Below are 24,302 nucleotides of genomic sequence, written 5' to 3'. Positions count from 1 at the left end.
CCGAATGTCCGCTTTCTGGGGCGTCTCTTCCTGTTCGGATCTGGATGAACCTGACCATGTCCTTTTTTGGCTTGGATCCTACGGATTTTAACTTTTGATTTCGGAGAGGGAAGGACGTTTGTACAGGACGAAGGAGGGGAAAGCATGTGGCTGGAGTGTACTCGACATGAGCAAGAGATCACATGCACGCAATGAACGTTTGGTCGAACGGGACTCGAGCCACACATCACAGGCAGATCAGGCAGGATACAGAGTTAACTGGAGATCCAGATAGAGATATGGTCAGCCATGTCACGGAAGAGTGTCAGCTAAGACGTAGTGATAGATGTCATAGATGTGTGGCAGCAGAGTCACAACGCAAGTAGAGCAGCCCAAGTTCGTCTACTATAAAGCTTCAATAGTAGATATAGATATGTACTACCATGCCTGATTATTTGTAAAGCAATAGTGCCACCTGCTGACCAGCTCAGTGCGTATTGTCTGAGCCCAAGTTTGGTTGCAAGTCTTATTCCAGGCTTGGTGGGCGAGAATATTAATCCATAAAGTAGAAGCACATGCAGGTAAAATATGCAGCGGAGTCACGATGTCTCTAAGTAGCTAGATGGTTAAGGCAGGAATTCTTGAAGCTAGCACACAGAGTGATTGAAAGCATCAGTTCTAGCCTAAAGCCGCACAGAGACCAACAGTAGAAACAGGTCACCTGGGGTCCTTTTTTTTTTAAGACTTCCCGGGCCAAAACTAACCTCCCTTGTCTGACTCCTGGTCAGTTTAGTCTTCATTTCCCTCTGGATATTACTATTGACAAATGAAGGGTTGAGCTGGACTTGCAACAATGTCCCGCTCCCCATGCAAGCTTGAGCATATAACAACTGCCTGCAACAACGATGATGGTTCTGAAGCTGCGACTGGAGTAAGTAAGTCCCATGCCGAATTGCTGTACATGGCAAGTATGTGGTACTCATGGAAGGATGAAGAAGCAATAGCCTTGCCATGTTCTTTTTTAGACTCGTCAGAGGAAAAGAGTTTTTCTTCCCACCGGGATGGATTGAGGGAATAAGGACAGATGGAACTTGGGGCCAGTCCGGGCTTGTCAGGACACAGACGACCGAGGCATCCTTTCAGAAAGAAGCTAAGACGTGTGCTACGTGTAAAGACGTTGATGCTTGCAGGAAATCAGCGAATAACTAACTGCACATGTGGATGCCAGCCAACAAGCAACACAGCACAGCACAGCACAGCACAACAAGCCGGCTTGGCGAGTCTCGACTTTTTGCTTAAAACGGCGTGTTCTTTTTTGGCGAGGCTCTTTAGCGAGCAAGGAAACATGGTCGCATGCATTGAAGAGCAGCCGGATTAGCCATGTGAAGCCCTTTTTGCCCAGGGTTTCTCTGGCACTGCCTCAGTCTGTCTAGGCAAAACGAAGCGTTGCGCGCGCGTCTCTACTGATACTATTACCAACAGCCCACACGTATATGTATGTACACCACACAGGTAGTGAGTCTATAGCGACTGCCGAAGGTCACGTCTGGAAAAATGAGGCAGACAAACAGCGAGGGAAAAGGGAGAAAATGAGCAAGGATATCCCGATGAAACTTGATGAGCATGAATCCAACCATGTCCTTACTTGTATGTATGTATGTACATACATGCGTTCTCATTGCATATGGTTATGTGGCTTTGCTAGCTAGACACCCCACACTATAATGTCACGAAGCAGCGACACAATGTGTTGAAAATTTGCAGTCCAAAAACACACTGACAACCCCGCCTTCCCCTCCTCAAACACAACGAGGTATAACCTTCTCAAGATGAGCGGTGTGTAATTTTATGGCCAACGAGGCCGGAGAAAAAAAAACAAGTTTGGAAGGGTAAGCCTTGTTATAGAGAGTGTCCCAAAGGCATCAACATGGACGATGAGGCTGGCGAATCTTGCTGGACAGAGGAAAAATAAAGAGGGAGAGAGATCCGGAGCAGAGAAGCGGATACAGACCGCACCTTTTTTGTTGCGTCATGTGACTCGGGCTGACGTGGACTCGGACTCGACTCGGGCTAAATTGAGCCGGCGCAAAAAGAAGCAATTACCTTCTTGTTTTGACTACGATCTAGCCTCCGGTCCATATTCGTTACCTCCAAAACCACCGCTGCATATACATACATACATACATACATACACATGCTGCTTCAAAGTGTTTCTCTTTCGTCATCTCCTTCTTGTGACAGAAGGCATAAATCTCCATATAAATCTGCAGTAATTTCTTCTCTATTTGCGCCTTGTTGTTACAGAGAGAAACCACCGGCCTCTCTTAGCGTCTAGCACTACCATAACGGCCCGAGTCCCAGAAAATTGGGAACTTATTTTATGAGAAGGCTGGGAAGAAGAATAAACCGGTGTTGGGCTTAGGGGGCCGTTCGTGGAAGTGGACTTGGTATCCCTCTTTTTGGCATCATGGCAAGTCCGTTGATTGAAACCATGGCCTCACCCCTTAATCGCCTGACCACCTCAAGCCATCAACAGGCCACCCACCCACCACTGCTAAGCCAGAGCCGGACTCTGCAAGTCGAAAGACAAGCCCTCCGGTACAAATCCCAGGGATCTTTGGCTCCGAATACATGTAGTGCTTGTATATATTAGGCCAACAACACAACCGGGCCAATGACCCGGATGCGCAGTTATACGAGGAAGTGCCCTCTGAGGTGACTTGCGGTCTGTGTCGGTGAATACGAATCAAAATGGGCACAGCTAGTGAGTCCTTGGGCGGAAAAGCGACGTCTTGTGCATATGTAAGTACTACTAGTTGCGATTTAACGAAGCAAATTGCTGTAGGTATACATCGCAGGGCTTGGTACTGCAGTCCAAGAGAGGACGCGTAGACCCTTGCCAGCACTGTGGCTGCGACGGTGGCGCCCGCCCTGTTACGGGTCAAGCTCGCACGCACGGCTGCACGGAATAAGCAAGTTTGGAAAGGGTCTTTTCGGTAGCCGGAACAAGAGCTTGTTCTTATTTCTCTTAGAGAAGAAAGAAAGAGAAGGGAAGGGAAAACATAGGATGAGGATTGAGATGCATTGCATGCTCATACATTTTAGGTTCAGGGTTTTGAGAAGAAAGCAAAAAAGTAATTCCAGCCAGTCCCAACAAGACGTCACTACACAGGCATAGGATACATGGCCTCGCCTCAATCAAGATGAGATGGGCCCCTGCTCTTCCCTCTGTCTTCTATGATGTTCCGCCCACATCGACCGCCCAGCCTTTCCTCATTGTCTTTAAATTCTAGAATTATGCCCCACCAATGAAGGGTTATGATATGCATCATCGCCAATGGTAGCAGTGGCAGCAAGAGCGGGGAACACGCCTCCGCCCCCGACATTGCTTCTTCTCGCTTCGTATGGTAACCCGATGTGGGACAACTATTTTACAGGGCTCAGACTCTGCAGATGAGTGTGAGGATCAATTAACCTCAATCATCCTGTTTCTGAGTCTCTTGCCTTTTTGTCTCTTTCACGGCAAACAGTACTTCTTCTAGGGGGGGGAGCTTCATCCCCCCTCCTTCTGGATGGCCTTTCCCACTGAACAAAACACACAAATAACTTATTTTGGCTTGTCTGACAAAATGGGTTTCTCCTTCCGGGCTCCTGGGTCCAAAAAAATAACCCTGCTCTCACATACCCCATCCCAGCGGAATCCTGCTCCTGTTCACCCAAGCTGTCACGATAGGACCTTGACGACATATCAAGATACACATATTTTGCAGCACGAACAGCGTCATAGAAAAACAAGAAAGGAGAATAGAATTTGAGAGTGCGGCCACATGCGGGGGCTTGGGTCTTCGCGCAGACCTGCAGATATGCTTTTATTACACCGGAGACATATTATGGGTTACGGTTCTCTTGTTGCCCTCAGGGCTTGTCTGTCTGTCCTGTCATCCCTGTGTGCTAGACTGTGGTGTTGCCCTCTTTTCTTTCTTACTGATGCCTTCAACCGACTGATTCCGGCGCTTCTTCCTTTCGCAGTATTCTGGGCTGACGAAAACAACTCTCTTTGTCCCATGCAGATCGAGCTTCAGTCGTGCATGGATTGTTTTATTGCCCCTACAAGCATGTATTTGTCGGCATGTTTTTTTTGTAGGTGACCAACTAGTTTCGAGAGGTACACATGGTTACTACTTTTACTTCTCCCGCATTGAAGTTTAGCATTTCAAGTGCCATGTCCAGCACATTATGATACTGTGCCAACTTGGAAATGACCGTACAGGCATATGTGAATGACTACCATTGCACCGACTTCCGACGGAGGAGCAGTGCCATCCTTGGTTGTGGTGCCCCGTGTAGCCGCGCTGGCTTTTTTGCATGTTGAATTTGTTCTCCAACACGTCATCGACTTGGCCTCGCTGTCTTGTTCTGTGCCGCCACCTCCTGACACACTGATGCACGGATTCTATTTGGGAGACGCCTCTACCCCTGCCCCCTCTCCCCACCCACCGGTTATATTTCACATCCCCTCTTCTTGTCATGGCCTATGGCCTGAGCCAGGGAACCAGGGTTCATGTGTTTGTGACTGAGGGAATTGACGTGCTGATGGAATTCGAGTGTGGGTCGCATTCGGCCGTGAAAACCCTGACAGAACGGACAAATTTATACTATACGCAGGGTAGGTAAGCGATACAGAGATAGAGGCAGACAGAAGGCTGACGAGATGGTCTGTATCGCGTATATCTTCGTGGGCAAATTTCGATGGCTGGGCGGCGGATTGAGGCAAGGAAATACCTAAGAAAAGAAAACATGGGGTTCGCGACTTAGGTATGATGCAAAGAGTCAGCCCGTCAGCTCTATAAATCGTCTGCTATGCATCTTCTCCCTTTTTCCGTCGCCTGTTCTATTCCACGCCTAGTGGGATGGTGAGTTCAGTTTTGAATCTAACGACTCAATAACCCATGTTATATGACATGGAAATGTTGCATCAAGAATGTCGACAGTATAAACAGTGCCATGCTACAGTTGCAGGCAAATGGTTCCGGGGCTACATTGCGGCCGCAGGAGCTGTATGTTGATGTATATGTGCATAGGATGTATGTGCAAGGTATAAGTAATTATACATACTTTTCAGGTAGTTAACCAAATGTAACTAATACTTGGGTACACATGATTGATTCTCTAAACAAATGGCATGTGAATTGAACCTTGGCCCAGCGAGGAACGATAAGCAGACAAGAAACAGAGAAAAAGAGAGCATTGAAAGGAGAAAACTACAACGAGTGAGCTGGATGTTGGTATTGTGCTGTGTCGTCAAGTCGCCGGTCAGGCCAGGTCTCAAGTCCCTTGTGGTCAGTTTTTACAACTAGTTTGAAGCGTATTTCAGGTCACCGGGTCACGATTGAGTTGGCGGTGAATACGATCTTGGTATACAGAGACGAAGAACGAAGAACGGAGGTGCAAGATAGGAGTGAGAGGTGGGGGAAGGGGGGGGCAGAGCCAAGAAGACTAAGGGACCAAGGGACCAAGGGCGGCCAGGTAACAAAAGGAGCCGGAGCATACCCGATAGCCGACAACCGACAATAAAAACAAGGTAACTTTTCCTCGTTCCTACGAAGATACAAGTGTGAAACTATAGTCATTCTTGAGTACTTGGACGGACTGTAAGGCCACTGTAGGGATGACCAAGAAGTGTGGGAAGGAGGGACCCGGGGGCAATCATATAGAAAAGAGCTCCTTCCGAGCAACCTGTTTCGTGACGCTTGTAGCCCCAAGCCCATGAAGGAGAGAAGTCGCCTGCAAAGAACAGGTTGGATTCGGTGGGCTGTAATTGTTCGACATTGCAGAGACGCAGAGTGCCGTGAAACTCAAAGCGTGCGGCAAAGGTACATGTGCTACATGAAAGTACGGCGGGTAGTTCGTTGTTTAGTTGAACGATAGTTGTGACTTGAACGCAGACGGGCCAACAGTGTCAGGGCTGTTCTTTGGAGAAATTTTAGCGACTTGAGCCCAACCAGACGGGACTCGACTTGCCTGGGAATTGGACTCGAGCTCGAGAATAAAGTGGGCTCTTCTCTGCCTGTCCCACAATGACGCCCTGTCACAATCAATCATACGATAGTTGGTATACACGATAATGCAGCCAACACCCACCACGAAATTGAGCGTTTTTTCTCGGTTCAGATCTTGCCGACATGACGGCTATTTGGCATGACGATGAAGGCGACCAGATCACTCCCTTTTCTCTGGTTTCCTCAATTCTGCTTGTCGCCTCAGCATCAGAAGAACCATGTTACATACGTACAACATAACATGTATGTAGCAAACGAGAATGAGGAACAGGCGACGCTTGCCGGGAGACTTGCCGAATTCCTAGTCTTTGCCTGGTCTTCCGTCTCCGTCAGAGTTCAGGTCCAGACTAGGCTAAGCCCAGGCCGGGCTCAGGCCAAACCAATGCTCGTGAAAAAAAAAGCCAAGACCTGGCTTGGCTTGGACTTTCTGCGCTCTCTCCTCGCTCAACCTGGGGACTGAGGACCGGGATGCAGAGATCTTTGCAGCTTGGATACAGTCAGGCTCTGCCAGCGTTGCATTGGCGCATCGCATCGCATCAGTGGGGCGGGACATTCAGCGATGCAAGTCCAAGTGTATGTGTGTATGTACACAACTAGTTATATCATGTACCAGCTCAGCCAAGGTTCACTTTTGCTTAGTTGGTGGAGGTTCAGACTCTAACGACCTGTTGGGGGACCCAATGCAACATGTCTGTATGTATGTATACTGTACACAACTATGCATGTATAGTCCTCACCTACGAAAGCACAGCCAGCTCGTCTCCTACTCCCTAAGCCAGCCAGCCAGCCAATCGACCACCTCTCACTTCCCTGTCGCCTCGCCGTCTACTCAAAACAGCACTGTTGCTTGATTAGATTGCTACTTGTAATAACGCCGACCACAGCGGCGGCGAAGACGCCGACGATCTCCACCCCCTCTTCTCTTCTCTTCTCTGCCCCCCACTTTGCGGGGGGAAGAGGCTCCATAATTGTTGTCGTCTCTGTCGCCTTGGTTTTTTCCGCACCGAGTCTCTGTTGACTCGAGAGCATGGCACTGGCGTCTTTTTTAAACTCAACTGGGGGTGAAGGGGAGGGGGGGCCTGGATGTTTTCTCTATACCGTTAACTCATAAACGGGCACAAGCAACTACAGGTAGCTACAACTGTACCTCCAGCACTTGGCCAGTGTCGAGTTGATGTTTTATTCCGAGATTGCTTGAGACTTCTTTGGATCATGTTGCCTTGTTCTGTTCACTCCTCCGTGGCTACCAGAAACATGCATACAAAACAGGGCCTGTTCACTCACTTGAATATCCCATGGGCTGGAGCTACAGCTGTGTTTTCACAAACATGCTTGCTTGTATGTATGCATGTACAAGTACAACGCCTACGGTAGCCGCCCTGATGTGTGCCTTGTAGTATTCTCGATCTCTGTGCCCACACCCCCCATAGGGCTAGAAAACCTGGTTCATAGGATCAGGCCCTTCTCGTGCCTCCAAACAAGTGCAGACAGGCATACATGAAAGTGAGCCCGTCTCTATGTATGTAAAAACTGACAGGTTGGTTGGGCTCGAGTTATTGCCAGTCATCAGATTGCAGATTGGATGTGGGACTTGGTCAGCAACTGCTATAACGAACAACTAACTATGCGGTTGATAGGCAGATCCATTCTATACTGTCGTCATGGAACTCGGGGTTAAGGCCGTGGTGGCCGACTGGAGAGCCCCGTGGAAACCCGCAATTCCATGGGCTTTACTGTTGCATTACAATGCAGCTTCCTATCTGGCGTCGACGTTTTGTGACTGGTGGCTTGTACCCTTGTATATGCTGTGTGTATTGGCCCGAGTTCTCGCTCCCGGCACTCGACAGTAGTCGTGGTATTCAAGCACAAGTAGGGAGCCTCTTACAATCCCTTGGCAGAAGACACCTGTTATTGGTTGTACTAGCCCTGGTCCCTCTCAAACACCTGTCTCTTGCTCAGTAGCCCTGTCCTGTTCACATACAAATGCACACCATGAGCAGCCGCCCCTGGAACGTTGTTGACTCGGACGAGCTTCTTCTCTCCCTCCCTACCCCTAGACGTGTGCTTTTCTAGCCGTTTATTTTTCTTGTGGGGTTGCTTACACCACATATTCCAAAACAACCATCGTCCTATCGCCCGGAGGGTTTTCTTTTCTTTTTTTTACTTTTTTCTTTTCTTTTTTTACAATTGTTAAGCACTTGTGCGGGTGTTCCAGATGGTACTGCATGTTTGTTCCCCTTTTATATTTCAAGTTCTTTGGTCTTTTTTTTTTTTCATTTTTTTTTTTTCACTCACTGTTCTCATCGTTAGACCCGTAGTAGGTATAACATAATAACTAGTACTTATGCGCTAGCTTTCTCTGTATGACTAGCTGCTGCAATGCAACAATAACTAAACTACAACGAGCTCCCAAAACTGATCTGTCATTTTTTGCGAGTATGAGTCTGAGAGTATGTCCACGCACTGGAGATTGGTAGCTTCTCATGGGTGTCGTTATCGTCCTTTTACTCTTGTTTTCTAATGTTTCTTGTTTCCTTGCCTCATCTTTACTTTCTCCTCTTCTGATTCTCTCAAAGGCTCGTACATATTCCACTTGTATGTAGTTAGTGGAAGTGTAGCTCTGGCTGCCTGTAGAGGAGGCGGGAGGGTTACTCGGCTGAATAATGGTCAAGTGAGAGCGCTTGTTCTAGAAATACGACAGTGCCATAATCGCCACCGAATCGGCACCTTGTGACTCGCTGCATGTAAAGCTGACCAAAGTACAGACAGGCTGGCTGTGTGCATACATAGTACAAGTAACATGCAGGAGAGAGAGGGGACGGTTGAAAGTAGTCCAGGATTTGCAGTAGCAGGTGCATCTCTCTCCACATCATCATGCGTATGGAGTAGAGTTTTCCTCTTTAGAGAACAGTTTTGTGATGACTATGCACTAATATCGTCACCATCATCACACCACACAATCTTGCAGTTCATCCTACCTAGTGCAGGGAGATCGTTGTGATGTCTTAAGGCTAAGGTAAGCTTCCCATTGGCCCATTTTGCGAGCCAGTAAATGCTTGCGGCATGTCAGAGACACATAGCTACTTGCACCGCCCAAATACACGACGACGACGGCCTTATTTCTGGGTGGTGCCGAGATAGTTCTGGTATGCTTGTAGAAAGAAGGGCAAAGCAGGATATTCAGGAGAGACAACTAACTATACTTGTATGTATACATGAGCCTTCAAGACAAACAAAGTTGAGCAGCATGACCCATCAGGTGACTGGCTACCTGTACATAGGAAGTAGGGTGAGCCAAGTGTGCGAATTGGAATATAAATTCGAGTACGTCGATATTGGCATGGCCACAGGCCAAGGAACAATGACGCCTCATCGTCAGACTTGGACAATGTAGAAAGGAATAAAAGAGAAAACCGTGTGGCCGCTCATCTGCGTCTCCTTCATGCCTGCATCAATTTATTACCAGTACACAACATGGCTTAGGCTAAAGGATCAGGCTGAAAGAAGAGAGAAGTACATGGAAGAAACTTGACAAATACGCAGATATTCATCAAGGGACAGACAAAGGGGGTGCAAGACGTTCGTTTGGGTTCATGTTTGTCGTCCCCATATGCTCTCTGACGACATTGGAAGCAGCCGCGAGCAGGGAAATGTACATATATACATACATGTAGTCATTAGTAGTCAGTGCTCATGAATAAGTTTTGTATTGTTGGGCGTAAGAACAAACATTTCCGCCGTTGCAATTTTTGCAGTGCGAGCCTCCAAAAACATGTCAACAACCATCTGCATGATCGTCACATGGCCACAATGATGGCTCACTAGCTTGTGACCGGTGTAAAGAAAGCGTCTGAATAATTGTACAGGTATACTTTTTTAAGTGTTTTGAAATATCTGGTTTTAGGATTGAAACACATTAGTCTCACCGATGATAATTGCGGATTAATGCCGAATGGGCGTATTGTTTGACTGGAACTCGGCTACAACACCTCCACCTTGATAGTTGAGAATATTGTGTTTTGTATTGAAGAGTCTAAGGGGGATTACAATTTTCGGACACTGTATTCATCATAAATATAAAAGAAGTGAATTTTCAAAGCCTCAATGTCGGAGGGGGGGAGACGCTTGAATGGGGGCTCTCTTATCTCAGAACCTCAGATGTAAAGCTGTATAATCATTGCTACTATTTCAGCGAGCTTGGAATATGTGTAAGGGGGCTGTATTAGAAAATCGGAATATTCTTTTTAGAGACTCAGCTTCCTTGTCTACATAATGTCGTTGAGTTCCATGCGGATCGTGGACATAGAATGGGGACTGGGGTTCATTGAACAGGAACGACTTGGCAGATGTCTGGTGTCATGAATGAGTAATAGTAAGTGTTCACCACGAGAAAAAACTCAAGTGGAAAGTCTATTCAACCTTCTTCGAGCTGACTATAGTGATAAAACCTTTTATGAGCCTACATACTCGTGAGTGAATCTCGGTACAGGACGGGGTTTCAGCCAGTCAAAAGCTTGTGTAACAATGCATGACAGTGGAGCAAAAGTAATATAGAACACCGAGCATTCGCATGCGATCACACATCATACGAATGGTTCGGCGCTTCGTGGCTCAGAAAAAAAAGGGGGAGGGGGAGACGGTTCTGTATTTTCTGCAGGCCATGGTCATATGTGATTATATCCTGCAACATAGTCAGTCTTATATGTTGTGAGTAATTGATGCCATGTCGCGACTCCTCAAGAGGTTTAAGAAGGCGAGAGATGACTGGCCAGCTTCTATAACGTTCTGTATAGAGTGATCTTGTTCTTTCTGTTTCTGTTTTTCACTTCTTCTTCCCCCCTCTATTTGTTTGTTATACATTATGTGCTTTGGACTTGATGCTCTAGTTTGTGTGCTTTCTGTTCCGTTCTCCCACATCCTCTTGCCCATTTCCTTTTCCCCTTTTCAATATCACAGCCTTCATGTATTCCTCTCTGATGTATCCTGCTCTAGGAGGTGCTCATCACTACAGAGAGAATCCGAATGGGCGCCTACAGTTTCTTTCGAGCTGGCAGACTACGGTTACCAAGGCAATTTGAGACGGAGGATCCTGCCAGTCAGCTCTGCTGCTGCTAGGTTGCCATGACCTTTTTTGGCCATCTGATGGGTGTTTGACAAACACTCTGGCTGATGCAAAAAAGATGAGGCGAAGTGGTATGCTGCGATTTTAAGTTTCTCTACGATTAGAAGCGGCCTGAGACTGAGACAAGTCTTCCGGGCTCCGCCGAAAGAATTACGCCTAAAGTCACAAAACAGACCAGCCTGCTGTTACTACCCCATTTAGGTAGAGGGGACCAAGTAGTAACTCTGATCATGGAGGCAGAGGTGGGAGCGAGCTTTGATACTGATACTTTTCAGTTACTACAGGATAAGCTAAACATCATCCGCTTCCAAAGTCTTCATTATTTACCCATCTACTCACGAGGGACGCTCATTTTAAACCAAAAATATCTGATTTGATTTGATTGTCTTTATTTTACCTGTCTACTCGCGAGGTATTCTCGACATACGACAGGGGACTAAAACTAGTACCAAGAAATACATACAGAAGCTAAAGAACCAAAAACCCAGAATCATGCATACAGAAAATCCCCACAGCACGAAGTATAATGACGGAGGGTCCCCCGACCGCCCAGCGCAATGGCTGTCCTTCGCTTGTAAGGCCCCAAACAAGACCCCAAGCCTCGGCCTTTACCCTGTAGAAGACCAAACCCAAAAGAAAGATAGAACATGACAAAAGAAAAGTAACAAAGGAAAGACAAGAAGTAGAGAGAGAAAGGGAGAACGAGCAAACAGACGAGAGTGGCAGCGCGCGCGCTAAGCTGAGAGGCCCGGGGGAGCCCCCGCACTGGGAGGTGGAGGGGCGGGCGGTGGTAGGCTCGACGGGGAGCGAGCGGGAGGGTCGGCGGCCTGTGGGTGCACCTCAGTCCTCGCACGGCGGTGGGCGAGCAGCACAGTGGGTGCTTTAGCTGCCTTGGCGGCCAGCCAGGTGGCCCCGCGCTTGGTGCCTATCAACTTCTGGAAGAAGCTGCGGGACACCCGCTGTGGGTTCCGGGGGCAGACCCAAACATGTTCTGGGGCGGTCTCCGATCCGCAAAGGGGGCAGGAGAGCACGGCGTCCACATGTTCGAAGCGGCGATGGTAGGCCGCAAAGTCGCCATGGCCGGACAGAGCAGTCAGCACTGCGCGGGCGAGCTTGCGATCGGTCTCGTCAAGGAGACTTGACCAAGCCTTCTTGGGGGGTTCAACTGGGCGGTGCAGATGGGGTCTGATGGCGCGTCCCTCCTCTGCCCACCAGGCGCGGAAAGCAGAGTCGAGACGGGAGCGGAAATAGTGGCGGGCCCAGGAGAGCGACATGCCGTCCAGCCAGGTGTTTGTCCTGGCCCCTAGCTTTGCTTGCCCATCTGCGAGCTCATTGCCCGCGATGTCGGAGTGGCCCGGGACCCAAAACCAAAAATATCGAGTACCCAATCTTGGCACCTCGTAGACTTCCCCTCGGAACACAAACAAACAAAAATTTCAAGGAAATGCTTTGAATGATAAAAATGTAAAAAGACATACAACACCGGGGATTCCCACGTGGTCACCCACCGTAGTACTAGTCCGGCGCTCTGTAGGTTAACTAAGGGAGAGCGGACGGGATCCCGTGCTTTCTACAGGCTGTGGTCGTATGTGCTGTTTGGGGGAGATATCAAAAGTTATATAGCTCAGGATGATATGGGTACGTTTGGCTCTAACCTCTGGGAGATTGCATCACCCAACTCCTTCCGACCAGAACATGCCGTTGTATTGCCGGAAGACAACAGTAAGCAGACGATAAATAATTGAATCAATCCTTAACTGGCGCTTTGAATGTATTTCGAGCCGGAAGACTCTGGTCACGAAAGTAGTCGGGAACGGGGAATTCTGGTAATTGGCTTTGTTGCGACTGTATTGCCATGACTTGCTTTGAGTGCTTGTCGAGCATTTCTATCAATGTAGAGCAAAATAAACGAGGAAAATCTATGTCTAGCTATCTGAGAAGGTCTTTTTCATCGCCAAAGATGTCCTCAACCCGAATTTGTAGCCAGATGAAGTCAAAGTCACGTTAGGCCTTCAGTTGCTCAAAGATACCTTGTGAGACCAGTGGCCCCACAGTCGAGTTGCAAAATAGCCATACCAGAAACACCACAGCCCAAAGGACCATCTGCAATCTTGGAGAATCATCACGACGACGACTTTCCATGTGTTTGTTTCGTCGCTCGAATCTGATCTCATCCGATCCCAGCTATTGACCAGATCTGTTCTTAAGTGTCTTGATGCCTTGAGATCTGCTACTATCCCGTGATCCGGTCGCACATCGTGCTCTATTTTCTCGCCTACTTTCTTTCGCTTGCCTTCCCCTCACTGGAAAAAAAAAGCCTCCATCAAAGCCCCTATTTGCCTTTTCTGAGAAGCCACCGCCAATCCCAGAAGCACGTTACAAAGGCTACGCAGCTGTCACTCTTTTAGCAAACTGACCGGACTTGATTTCTGCCTTGACATAATCACCGTACGGCCTCTCATCCATTCCTCCCGCTCACCTTGCATGGAGAAGCAACCGCCTTGATGAGTCAACTGTCAAAGGAACCCGAGGACTTATGTTGCCGTTGTTTCGAGATACTAACATTCGGATATTTCATTTGCTATCTAGCTTTTGTACATCTGACGCCCGCCCCGACGACTGCTTTGCGCCGCCTGAGCTTCGCTCTGTTTGCCTTCTGTTTCGTTGACCACTACCCCACCGTCACGCCACATCTCCTCCAAGCTCTGCAACTTCTTTTGAGCTACAGTAGTCCCTGAAAATCAAGCCTAATATTCAACGCGACCAACCCAGTCCAAAGACACACAACGATCCGAACCCTCGTCAGCTTCACCGCGAAACTTCTGCCGCCATGGCCTCTTTTGTCGTGGAATTATGGGAGTCAATTTTCACACCGGGCCCGACTCCCGTGTTGCTCAAAGCCACCAATGCAACCTTTGCAGCTCTTCAGCTCCTGCTCTTCATCCTGCTATTGACCACCTACAGCATCCACTTTGTCGTACTCTCCATACTATGCGGCGGGCTGTGGTGGGCCATCAACTGGTTCGCAACCGAGCTCGCCATCCATCAGGCCCAGGAAGAAGCCAAATTGAAACAGCAGCAGCAACAGCAGCAGCGACGTGCCAGTGGCTCGGGTGAAGGATCTGCTGCCGACACTCGACCGCCGCCCAGCGACGCCGACGATGACGACACGGAAGTAGACGAAGCTACCCCGGCTCTGGCAGCAGTGCAGGCGCCTCCTCCTGCTGTCCCTGTGACTGCTACGCCCGCGCATGACCAGACGCCCCTGTTGGTGTTAGTAGGCCAGGAGAAGGAAAACAGCAAGTCTGCGCTCCTCAACAGCCAGAGCGTTGAGCCGGCGCCGGTCACGGGCGAGCTGAAGCAGCGCCTAGATACGTCTGGTACACACTCGAGTGCCAGCACTGAAGATGAGTGGGAGCGTGTGTCAGAGTATGAAAAGGATAAATAGGAGGTGTCTATGCGGTACATGTCTATTAGAGATTGTCGTGTTTAGTGGTACCCTTTTGGTTATCGTCCTGGGCACAGATGCCTAATGAGAAACTTGACGAATACATTATGATTTGAAATGAAGAAGTTTTTTTTATTTATAAAAGGCTCTGGCTGTGCCTATTGAAATACCAATGAATGGCTGCGTGATACTTGTCACTTCAACTCCCGACACCATTCTACAAAGCTACCCCGCCATTTAACTCTGAGGGAAGCAAATGACTATAAGTGCAATATAGTTGGAAGAATTTGGGGTGAGGTAACTATGTACATATGTGCCTGTACATATGTAAGTACATACAAACAGCTGCAGATAATAGCTGGAGCTGCGTTGTGGCCGTAAAGAAGAGGCTAGATCGTTGTAGATGCATTGCCTTCTAAGCTTTCGTACATACACAACTGAGCATGCGTCTGAGTCTGAACTTGCAATGTCTCAATTCACCATTCTGTGGCTTACAACCGGCTTCTTTTCGTTCCCTCGAATCCGGGGATGCCTTCAGCTGGTCTCGCCTTCAAGTTGCAGTATGTGTTTTAGGGGCACGACAGAAGATCTCGACTGGAATAGATTCCCAGTAGCTGGTCTTTGGGGCTAGAGATACACAAGGGGTAGAGAACAGATATGCGCCAACAGTCACGATATAACAGACTAGCTACCTGTCCTTGGCCACAAAAGGTCTGCCAGTCAACTCCAGCTCCTTACATGGCACAAAGAGTCAGTGCGCATGGCCTATGTGATCTGTATCACGCGCATTGATTGCATAGAGAGCTCTACACGGCAGGACTATCTGCACGCAAACAGAAAGAAACATCGCTCTGTCCGCGCGCAAAAAGAAGCAGCGCAGCGCAACTAGCTTCAATGTCGTCGTAGTTGGCGTGGCTTTCTATTCAACCTACACATGGCTGGCTGTTGACGGGCTGACTAAGCGGTCATTGCTGCCCCACACCGCAGCTCCGGGGTTGACAGCCCCACTTAAACCCGGTCGATTAAGGTGGGACGAAGGGAGGGCAACTTGGCCAGTCTACGAGGTGCACACGCCCCAAGCCAATAGTCATGTCTGTATGTACACAGGTACAAGCGACAAAGCTACATGAACAAATCGGAGCCTCAAAGACGGACCGTTATGAAGAGCATTGTTGTTTCATGCATTCTCTTCTCTGCCTCAAAACTATGCGGCCCGCTTATCTTTCCGAGGCCGTCGCAGGCCATGTATTGGGAACTCATCTCCCCTCATTTTTCTTCTTCATGGACCACAAAAATTGCTCTGGAGCTTCCCTGCAGCCCAAAGCAAAGCTTACCCCAGCAACTCAGCCGCCTAAGCTCATCCCTCCCTCCTCCCCGCCCCCTCCCTTCCACCCCTCTCCATTGTCGTCCTGAACAAGCAACTGGCAACTGCTCAATGGGAGAGGGAAAGAGGGGCTCGAGTACAGGAGACCGAGTACTCGACCGCCGAGTCTAGCTAAACTTGGTAGTTGCCTGGTCCTGTAGCTGTGCTCGTAACTCTTGAAGGTTCCCTGGTCTTCTAGTTACTTGACTACATAACTAACTATGTAGGTACATGCATATGTAGTTAGTTATTGATGTTGTTTTGAATCGCCTTCTGGCCTCTGCTGTCTTCCTTTACATATTTCTTCTGCAGCCCCCCGAGCTTTTTCCTCTTCTGCTTTCTTCCTTCTTATCATACAAAATAATTTCTTGTTTTCCACAATGAGCGTTCAGACTATCGAGTTCTCTCCTTTCCAGGACCAGAAGCCAGGAACGTATGTTTTTTTTGGACTCTTGTCCCCCTCCTCCCAGGCAAGATGCACAGCCATCAGCTCTAGTATAGCTAGCATCGTCATCTTGGCCCACCTGCATTTGCTTCCACAGCCGAGCGCGTCTTGCTAATCGATGCGTGTTCCATGACTGCAGTTCCGGTCTTCGCAAGAAGGTCGTTGTCTTCCAGAAGCCTCACTACAGCGAGTCCTTCGTTGCCAGTATCCTGCTGTCGATTCCTGAGGGTGCTCAGGGTAAGCACGCACCAGCCCCCGCCTCACGCCCGACGTTCCCCTCCGTCCCATTGGTGTATATCTACTAACTCATTTGGGCCCCCCCGTTGTCAATTATAGACTCCTTCCTAGTCATTGGTGGTGATGGCCGTTACTGGAACCCCGAGGTCATCCAGCTGATTGCCAAGATCGGTGCTGCCTACGGCGTCAAGAAGCTTCTGGTTGGCCAGGACGGTATCCTCTCGACTCCCGCCGCCAGCCATGTGATCCGCAAGCGCAAGGCCACCGGTGGTATTCTCCTGACTGCCAGCCACAACCCCGGCGGTAAGTTCCTCTGTCCTGTTCTTCATATCTGGTTACCGAGCGGCTTTGGCTAACCCATACATCTCGACAGGTCCTACCAATGATTTCGGCATCAAGTACAACCTGGCCAACGGTGGCCCTGCACCCGAGTCTGTCACCAACAAGATCTACGAGGTTTCCAAGACCCTGACCAGCTACAAGCTGGCGGATATCCCCGACATTGATATTTCCACCATTGGCACCAAGATGTACGGCTCCCTGGAGGTTGAGATCATTGACAGCACGGCCGACTACGTCGAAATGCTCAAGGAAATCTTCGACTTTGATGTCATCCGCAGCTTCTTCAGCTCACACCCCGAGTTCCGTGTTCTCTTTGATGGCATGCACGGTGTGACAGGCCCGTACGGTAGAGCCATCTTTGAGAAGGAGCTGGGCCTGACCGGCGCTACCCAGAACTGCTTCCCTGCCCCCGACTTCAACGGCGGCCACCCCGACCCCAACCTGACCTACGCCCACGAGCTGGTCGAGGCTGTGGAGAAGGATCAGATTCCCTTTGGCGCTGCGTCGGATGGCGACGGTGACCGCAACATGATTTACGGCGCGGGTGCCTTTGTCTCGCCCGGCGACTCGCTGGCTATTATTGCCCACCACGCACAGCTGATTCCGTACTTCCGCGAGAAGGGCGTCTTTGGCCTGGCCCGCTCAATGCCCACTTCGGGCGCCGTTGATCTGGTGGCCAAGAAGCAAGGTCTCAACAGCTACGAAGTGCCAACGGGCTGGAAGTTCTTCTGTGCGCTCTTTGACGCCGACAAGCTGTCCATCTGCGGCGAGGAGTCGTTTGGCACGGGCTCCAACCACATCCGCGAAAAGGATGGCCTGTGGGCCATTGTCGCCTGGCTCAACATCATTGCCGGCCTGGGCGTCAAGAACCCCTCGGTCACGCCCAGCATCAAGCAGATCCAACAGGACTTTTGGGCCGAGTACGGCCGCACCTTCTTCACCCGCTACGACTACGAGGACGTCGACTCGGAGGGCGCCAACAAGGTTGTCGGTGTCCTCAAGGAGCTCGTCGCCAGCCCCTCGTTTGTCGGCTCGACCATTGACGGCCGCACCGTCACCGAGGCCGGTAACTTTTCGTACACGGATCTCGACGGCTCCGTCTCGGCCAACCAGGGCCTGTATGCGCGCTTCTCGTCAGGCAGCCGCATTGTCGTCCGTCTGTCGGGCACCGGCTCGTCGGGCGCCACCATCCGTCTGTACATTGAGCAGTACAGCGCCGACCCTGCGACGTACAACCAGGATGCTCAAGAGTTCCTGGCTCCCGAGATCAAGTTCGCCACGGAGCTGCTCAAGTTCAAGGAGTTTGTTGGCCGTGATGAGCCTGACGTCAAGACCTAAGCGGCGGGGGAAGGTGTGCATGTGAACGCAAATTATAGAGGCGTCATGGCAGCAAGCACGGGGAACAAGTGAGGAATAATGTGTAGATTATGAAAATGCATATTTAGTTTGAGCTAATTCAACACGCCATGAGTTGATGGGTGAAACTTCAACGACAATGGTGCCGAGGAAAACATTCACATGATGGGTGTAGAAAACATCACGACAAGTGGAAATGGAAAGAAAACGTGAAAAGTATAATCAAAGTCTTGTAAAAAGAAAAGAACCCACACAACTCCAGTATGCCGAAGAATAAGAGAGAAAAAAAAAATGTGCACAAGGGCCAAGAGGGGAAGAAAGAGAAAATACTGCTCCTCAGGAAAACAAGAGACCCAATCTACTCTCCCAACAACGCACAGCACGCAACTCGTCCCTAGCTTACCTAGCCAGACACTCACCAAAAAGAAAATAGGCCTTCCCCAAAGACCATGTCGGGCTGAAAGATACAACAAAAAATTGAACCCAAGGGCAACACCTCCAAGGCCGCGTAGACGAAGAAAAACAAAGATGGGGTGGGGGAAAAGGAGAAAGAGTAGTATTGTGGCCGTAAGAAAGTAGCAATGCAAAATATAAACACAGAGTCGTTCGGTCGTTAGATGTTCAAAGCAATGCCTGTGACGCGACAGTACAAGGAAAAAAAGAAAAAGAAAAATCGCAAGGGGGGCAGATGCCAAGAGACACGGGGGCGGCAAGGTTGATTGAGCTTCAAAGTCATCATCATTAATTCAAGGAGAACACGGTGGTCCTCTTCGGAGACTGGGTTTTCTAAGCACCAGTAGCCGAAACCTTGCGGGCGGTGGCGGTTGCTGTGGCGGAAGCAGTGATGTTGCCTATGCTGCCAACACGCCCGCTCGTTTTGCGAATGCCCGATCCCTCTTTGGAACGCAGGGCAGAATCGGAGCCCGTCGTTCGTTTGGAGGAACGGACCTTGGCCAGCGGTCTCGAGTTGATGTTTTCGGTGTCGTGGGAGGCATCGTTGTCGATGGCATATTGGCTGGGGTAGGTGGCAGTCCCTGGAGTAGCAGCGGCGGCCGCCGCTGCGGTTGATCCACCACGAGTGCTCATTGGTCTGGATCTCCCTTGGTCAACCGAAGATCTGGGGACATGCGAGGGGGAAGGCTGGTTCGAAGACTTGCGGTGAGACTTCATTCTAAGATGGGCCTCCTCATCAGACTCTGGACCAGAACGAGCTTGCTTCAGCGACGATACAACCTCGGCACCGGCCTGCATCTCCGCCTCCTCCTCAACAGTCGGTGGGTTCCCATTTCGTTGGTATGGATGGTGGCGATCTCCAATGCGAGCAGTTTTGCGGGGCTGACCTGGAGTAGGAGCCGGCAGGTAATCATCGTGAACGCCGACGTTGTTTCTGTCGTCGACCTCACTCAGGGGAGTACGACTTGAAGGGCTGCGGTTGGGCGGAGTTTGGGCATTCTGGTGGCGAGAGGAAGTCTTGGTCATAGAGCGGATAGGGGTGCTGGGAACAGCAGAGTTGGACATGGACATCTCGCGGCGAAGCTTGGCCTCGATGCGCTCTTCAATGCGCCACTCCCGGAAGGTACCCTGGTTCAAGTGCAGCCAGTGTTGTTGAGGGCCGACAACCATACCGGGACGCATGAAGCGCATGAATGAAATGACCTCGTTAGCGGTAAAGCCATGGCGGTAGATTAGGTAGGCGCCAATCAGACATCCGGTCCGGCCGAGACCGGCTTTGCAATGAACGGCGATGCCCTTCTTCTTAACGGTTATCATGTCGTGGGCAATGCGAATGAACTTGCGGACGGTCTTGAGAGGAGGGCAGGTACCATCGTCAAAGACCATGTCGAGGTGCTGGATGCCAAGGGCCTCAAAGTACGAGGGAGAGTACAGGTGGGAGTTCAACCGCACGACTAGACCAATGTTGTTGGTGTGGAAGTGTTGCAAGACATTCTTGAATGGTCTATCCAAGTTTGTGTTGGTGTCAATGTCGTCAAGAGTCCGGGGGAGGGCCTCATGGAGACGCGAACCTTCGGGGAAGCGCACAGCCGGCGAACTCTGGGGAGAGGCAAAGGCCAGGAAGTCAGGAGTAATCCAGTTAAAGTCGCCATTCTCCACGCGTTCGTACATTTCGTACTGATCAGGGTCGAATTGCTCTAGATCGATGCACTTGGTTTCCTTGGCCTTCCACACACCATATACAACATCCTGAACAGTCAGGCCATAGTCGGCCTGGGAGTAGCCGGCATCACGAAACGGCATCAGCGGCGGCTCAATCTGGGCGATCGGGGCCAGAGCCAAGTGTGGTGGCCAGTTCTGAATCAACACCATGTAGCAAGCCAGCATGCAGGCGGCATTGGCGCGATCTAATCAGTTAGCCACGATGTACAAAAGAGATTCCGCAAGATACCTGTGACTTACTCCTCGCGTTCGGCTTGCTCCAAAACACAATAGGGCGGTCGTTGTTTTCCTTGTCGCCCAGAATGTCATGGAAGTAGAGGGCAAAGCGGTAAAGGTGGCCTACGTGGAGCGGGCCGAAGTCGTGGTGGAAGGCATTGTACAAGAGCGCGTCGTCAACGGTGAAGTAGCACGGGGTCTTCTGATTGGCCGTGTCCCGAGCAGCCTTGCGGGAGGGCGAACGCGGGGAAGCGGCACTGGAGTCGGCGTAGGGAAACGGGGTGTTGTGGTCGGGCTTGCGGTGGTAGGCGGCGAGGTACAGGCGGTCTGGGATTCGCGGTTAGCGGGTGTGTTTGCGCGCGGCTAAAAGACAGGGCTCTATGCTGCGCCCTCTGGCCATTCAACATACCGGGAATGTACTCGACCACCTGGCCGACATGGAGACTCTTTGAGGAGGCCGACATTGGCGCGAGGCGGCGGTAAGAGGGTGAGTTTTGGTAAGAGCGCTGAATGCTCGGCCGGATTTCTTGCTCCCGGCGCTAGGCTTGTAGAGCTGGCGGCGCGATGGTTAATCGAGAGAATGGCTTCCACTAAAGATGAAAGCAGAGATGACAGTCGAGCACACTGGGCAAGACGAGCTCGTGATAACAAAAACAGAGACGACGGCAGAGCGAGGGCCGACGGAGAAGGCAAAGCGGCAGTGGTGATGATGATATCGACGTACGCGGGCGATCAAGCAACAAGGAGCCAAGCAGCCACACTGGGTGGGGAAAAAAAAAGATAAAAAGGGACTGAAGCTCGTGAAGTCGGACTGGGCAGAACGGAGGGCAGAGCAGCAGGCTTTTGTTCCTGTGCTTCAGTCAAATTGTTGTGGGCGGAGTCAGCACAAGCGGCAAATAAAGAAAGCAGAGACAGCGTCCCGGCGTACGAACAAAACAAATAACAAGCAAAGCAAAGCACCCACGCCACGCACGAACACAGACTCACAACAGGCAAGGCACAAGTAAAAGTTCGCTCGGGGTGGGTTTGCCGGGGGATGCAATGCAATGCTGGGCCAGGAGTTGATTGGTATGGGCGAGATGCCAGGGGCAGCCAATGTACACACGCACACAAAACATGCACAAAGGTACATGCCCTGGTACACCGGTACATGGCAGAATCTCTGCGGTCTGTATGGTGTTTCCCCCTTCCCTTGTCTGGCCCCCTTGTACCGCTACTTTATCGCATGAACCACCACGCCCTCTGCTGCCCTCGGCCCAGCCGTAGCGAGAGTGGCAGGTGCGACCGCACAAGTATAGGTACAAGCTCTTTTCTCCATGTAAACAACCCAGCGCCTTCCGCTGCTAGGACGCTAGGGCTTGTGGCACTTTCCTCTCCAACCACAACACGACACTCCCCGTCTGTCCCTGATAGCTGCGCCGTTTCCGCCTCCGGGCCAGCGCCAGTGTTTACTGCTACTTCGCCGTCTGCCGATTCACACTCATCTCGTCCTCCTCTCCTCTCCTATCCTCTCCCCTCTAGCCCTTGCCTGTCTTCCCTCCAGCCCTCTCCCTGCCCGTTGCCACCGCGACGTCCTGTTTATCGACGTGCCTTTACAAGGGCCCATGCCTTCGGTCCAGTCGCACAGACAAAAAGCCTGCAGCCATAGAACAGCAAACCGTCCAGGGCCTATCGCCCTCCCTTTGAATGCATCAAAGACCTCAAAGCCTCATGAAAAACCTGTATACCGCACGCCATTTCTGTTGCCGTGGAAACTCCTCTACCTAGCAACCACCTGTCTCTTTTGTCTTTTTTTATGGGGCCTCCCGTCCCACAGCTGCTGGGACCCCTGCTCCTGGCAAGGGCGACCACCAGCCCATCGGAAAATCCTTTCTTCTTTTTCCTTCTTTGTTCCTACCAAAGATCGGGCGCTTGACCGCCTTTGTCCAACGCCACACAGAGCCAAACGTGGCGTCTAAGTTGTGTTACTGGCTCCCTGCATAGTTAACCCAGACAAGACGTCTAACCCTAGCATCTGCGGCGGCCGCGGGGCATTGTTCTACTCTGTAAAATAATGCATTCTAAACTCTACCTTCCATCTGATGCTTCACATTCTCGAACGTCCGATACTCTGTGCTTGCGCTCGTACGCCGACAAGCCTTCACTTCGCTGATCTTCCCCTATAACCCAACACCCTTGTTTTTAAGCACCTCCAGAAGAACTGCACAGATCTAAAAGCTCGTGTCTCCACAGCCCCAAGCCCGCACCAACACGGCCGGCTATCGTCTCAACTTCACTCTTCCACCCGCTTGAACAACATTTCCGTGCAGTTTATTTCCCTCCAAGAGTCAACATACCGCCAGCTCCAGGAGAACCCGTTTGGCTATACACCAGACCTATCGCTTAACATACCAAATATAAAACCACCTTTTGCCTAGCAATTCTCTCCCTGTTCACCATGGCCGCCACCACCCCCGTCAACCCTTCTTCTTTTCCCTGTGCCGTGTAAGTCAAATCCTTCCCCATACCCTCTCCAAACTGCCTGGCCCAAGTCTGGCTCCATCATCATCCAATTTGATCTGTATTTTGTTTCATACTCCCTCTCTCCGTTCTCCCATCTCTCCCCACCCACTCCTTATGCCTGTATCCCGTCGACTCTTGTCACTTTTTATAGACCCAGACACACATAGCTACACGGCCTTGGTCTCTGCTATGCACCCTTTTTGAGTAACCCTCAATGTTTGAAATTTCGTTTATTCTCTTCTTTCTTTTTTCGATTTATCACCCGTGCTATGAAATACCTCTAAATGATGCTGTCATTGCCACCTCCGGTGTTCTTGAACGGTGGCTATAAGCAAGGCCAGTCTGAAACCTCAGCTTTCCTCTCATAATCTTGTACCACCCGAGACAATCGCTCCCCGAGCGCTTACACCTTATTCTTTACACACGTCACCCATGTTTTCGCCTCCATCAGCCACTCTCCATTCCCCAAACCCTCAGACACCGTACATCCTCCTACACCCAACACCACAATCCATGCCCCCCCCCCCCCATCTCAACCCGCAACCCGCCAGCTAACCCAAACCCCCCGGCCGTCCTGTGCACGCCTCTCGCACCGCCAACAGATCCCTCTCCATCCCCTTCCCGACTGCTCGTCTGGCCAACGTGGCGCTCAAGGCCACCGCCGTCGACCCAGAGCTCTCGCCGCTGGTCAACCGCCAGATGACCACGCATGACGCCGTGCTCAAGGTCGACTACCGCGCCACCACCAATCGCATGCTGCGCGTGGCGACTAACTCGTTCATGGCCAGCTTGACCCTTGTCGTTGAGGTCATGGAGAAGATGGATGAGGACGTGCTGGACCAGACTGCCGTGGCAGCTTAAGTCTGAAGAAACCTAAAAGGAGAGAATCCGCCATATCTGGGCGGAAGTATAGCGTATCTTGAGCTTCTGCCATTCTATTGCTTCACGGTATAAGCTTACATATAAAAGAATTTATATATCACCATTACTTGAAAAAAGTGGTGAGGGAGATGTATATCATATTGTGAAATATTCCATCTTGCCATAGGGAGATCTAA

The 24,302-nt window shown here is 50.5% G+C and overlaps 5 protein-coding genes across 5 annotated transcripts; 3 read left to right on the top strand and 2 right to left on the bottom strand.

Annotated features, from left to right (window-relative positions):
- Positions 1 to 11,894: 11,894 nt before the first annotated feature.
- BROUX77_000715 (uncharacterized protein) lies at positions 11,895 to 12,434 on the bottom strand (the record flags this gene model as incomplete). The annotated part of the gene is made up of 1 exon (XM_073752209.1): positions 11,895 to 12,434. One exon carries the CDS (start codon positions 12,432 to 12,434, stop codon positions 11,895 to 11,897), a length of 540 nt encoding a protein of 179 aa, XP_073608952.1.
- Positions 12,435 to 13,990: 1,556 nt separating this feature from the next.
- BROUX77_000714 (uncharacterized protein) lies at positions 13,991 to 14,608 on the top strand (the record flags this gene model as incomplete). Its single annotated transcript, XM_073752198.1, has 1 exon — positions 13,991 to 14,608. The coding sequence occupies one exon, from the start codon at positions 13,991 to 13,993 to the stop codon at positions 14,606 to 14,608; it is 618 nt and encodes a 205-aa protein (XP_073608951.1).
- A 1,743-nt stretch (positions 14,609 to 16,351) lies between these two features.
- BROUX77_000713 (uncharacterized protein) lies at positions 16,352 to 18,333 on the top strand (the record flags this gene model as incomplete). The annotated part of the gene is made up of 4 exons (XM_073752187.1): positions 16,352 to 16,404; positions 16,556 to 16,653; positions 16,753 to 16,956; positions 17,027 to 18,333. The coding sequence occupies 4 exons, from the start codon at positions 16,352 to 16,354 to the stop codon at positions 18,331 to 18,333; spliced, it is 1,662 nt and encodes a 553-aa protein (XP_073608950.1).
- An 804-nt stretch (positions 18,334 to 19,137) lies between these two features.
- On the bottom strand, positions 19,138 to 21,206 carry BROUX77_000712 (uncharacterized protein; the record flags this gene model as incomplete). Its single annotated transcript, XM_073752176.1, has 3 exons — positions 19,138 to 20,711; positions 20,767 to 21,069; positions 21,152 to 21,206. The coding sequence occupies 3 exons, from the start codon at positions 21,204 to 21,206 to the stop codon at positions 19,138 to 19,140; spliced, it is 1,932 nt and encodes a 643-aa protein (XP_073608949.1).
- Positions 21,207 to 23,179: 1,973 nt separating this feature from the next.
- BROUX77_000711 (uncharacterized protein) lies at positions 23,180 to 24,105 on the top strand (the record flags this gene model as incomplete). The annotated part of the gene is made up of 2 exons (XM_073752165.1): positions 23,180 to 23,226; positions 23,847 to 24,105. The coding sequence occupies 2 exons, from the start codon at positions 23,180 to 23,182 to the stop codon at positions 24,103 to 24,105; spliced, it is 306 nt and encodes a 101-aa protein (XP_073608948.1).
- Between the last annotated feature and the right edge of the window lie 197 nt (positions 24,106 to 24,302).

The sequence above is a fragment of the Berkeleyomyces rouxiae genome (genome assembly GCF_048999995.1).
Source record: "Berkeleyomyces rouxiae strain 22BRR77 chromosome Unknown BrBRR77_ptg000001l, whole genome shotgun sequence".
Taxonomy (NCBI): domain Eukaryota; kingdom Fungi; phylum Ascomycota; class Sordariomycetes; order Microascales; family Ceratocystidaceae; genus Berkeleyomyces; species Berkeleyomyces rouxiae.
This window is presented reverse-complemented; position numbering and strand designations above follow the sequence as displayed.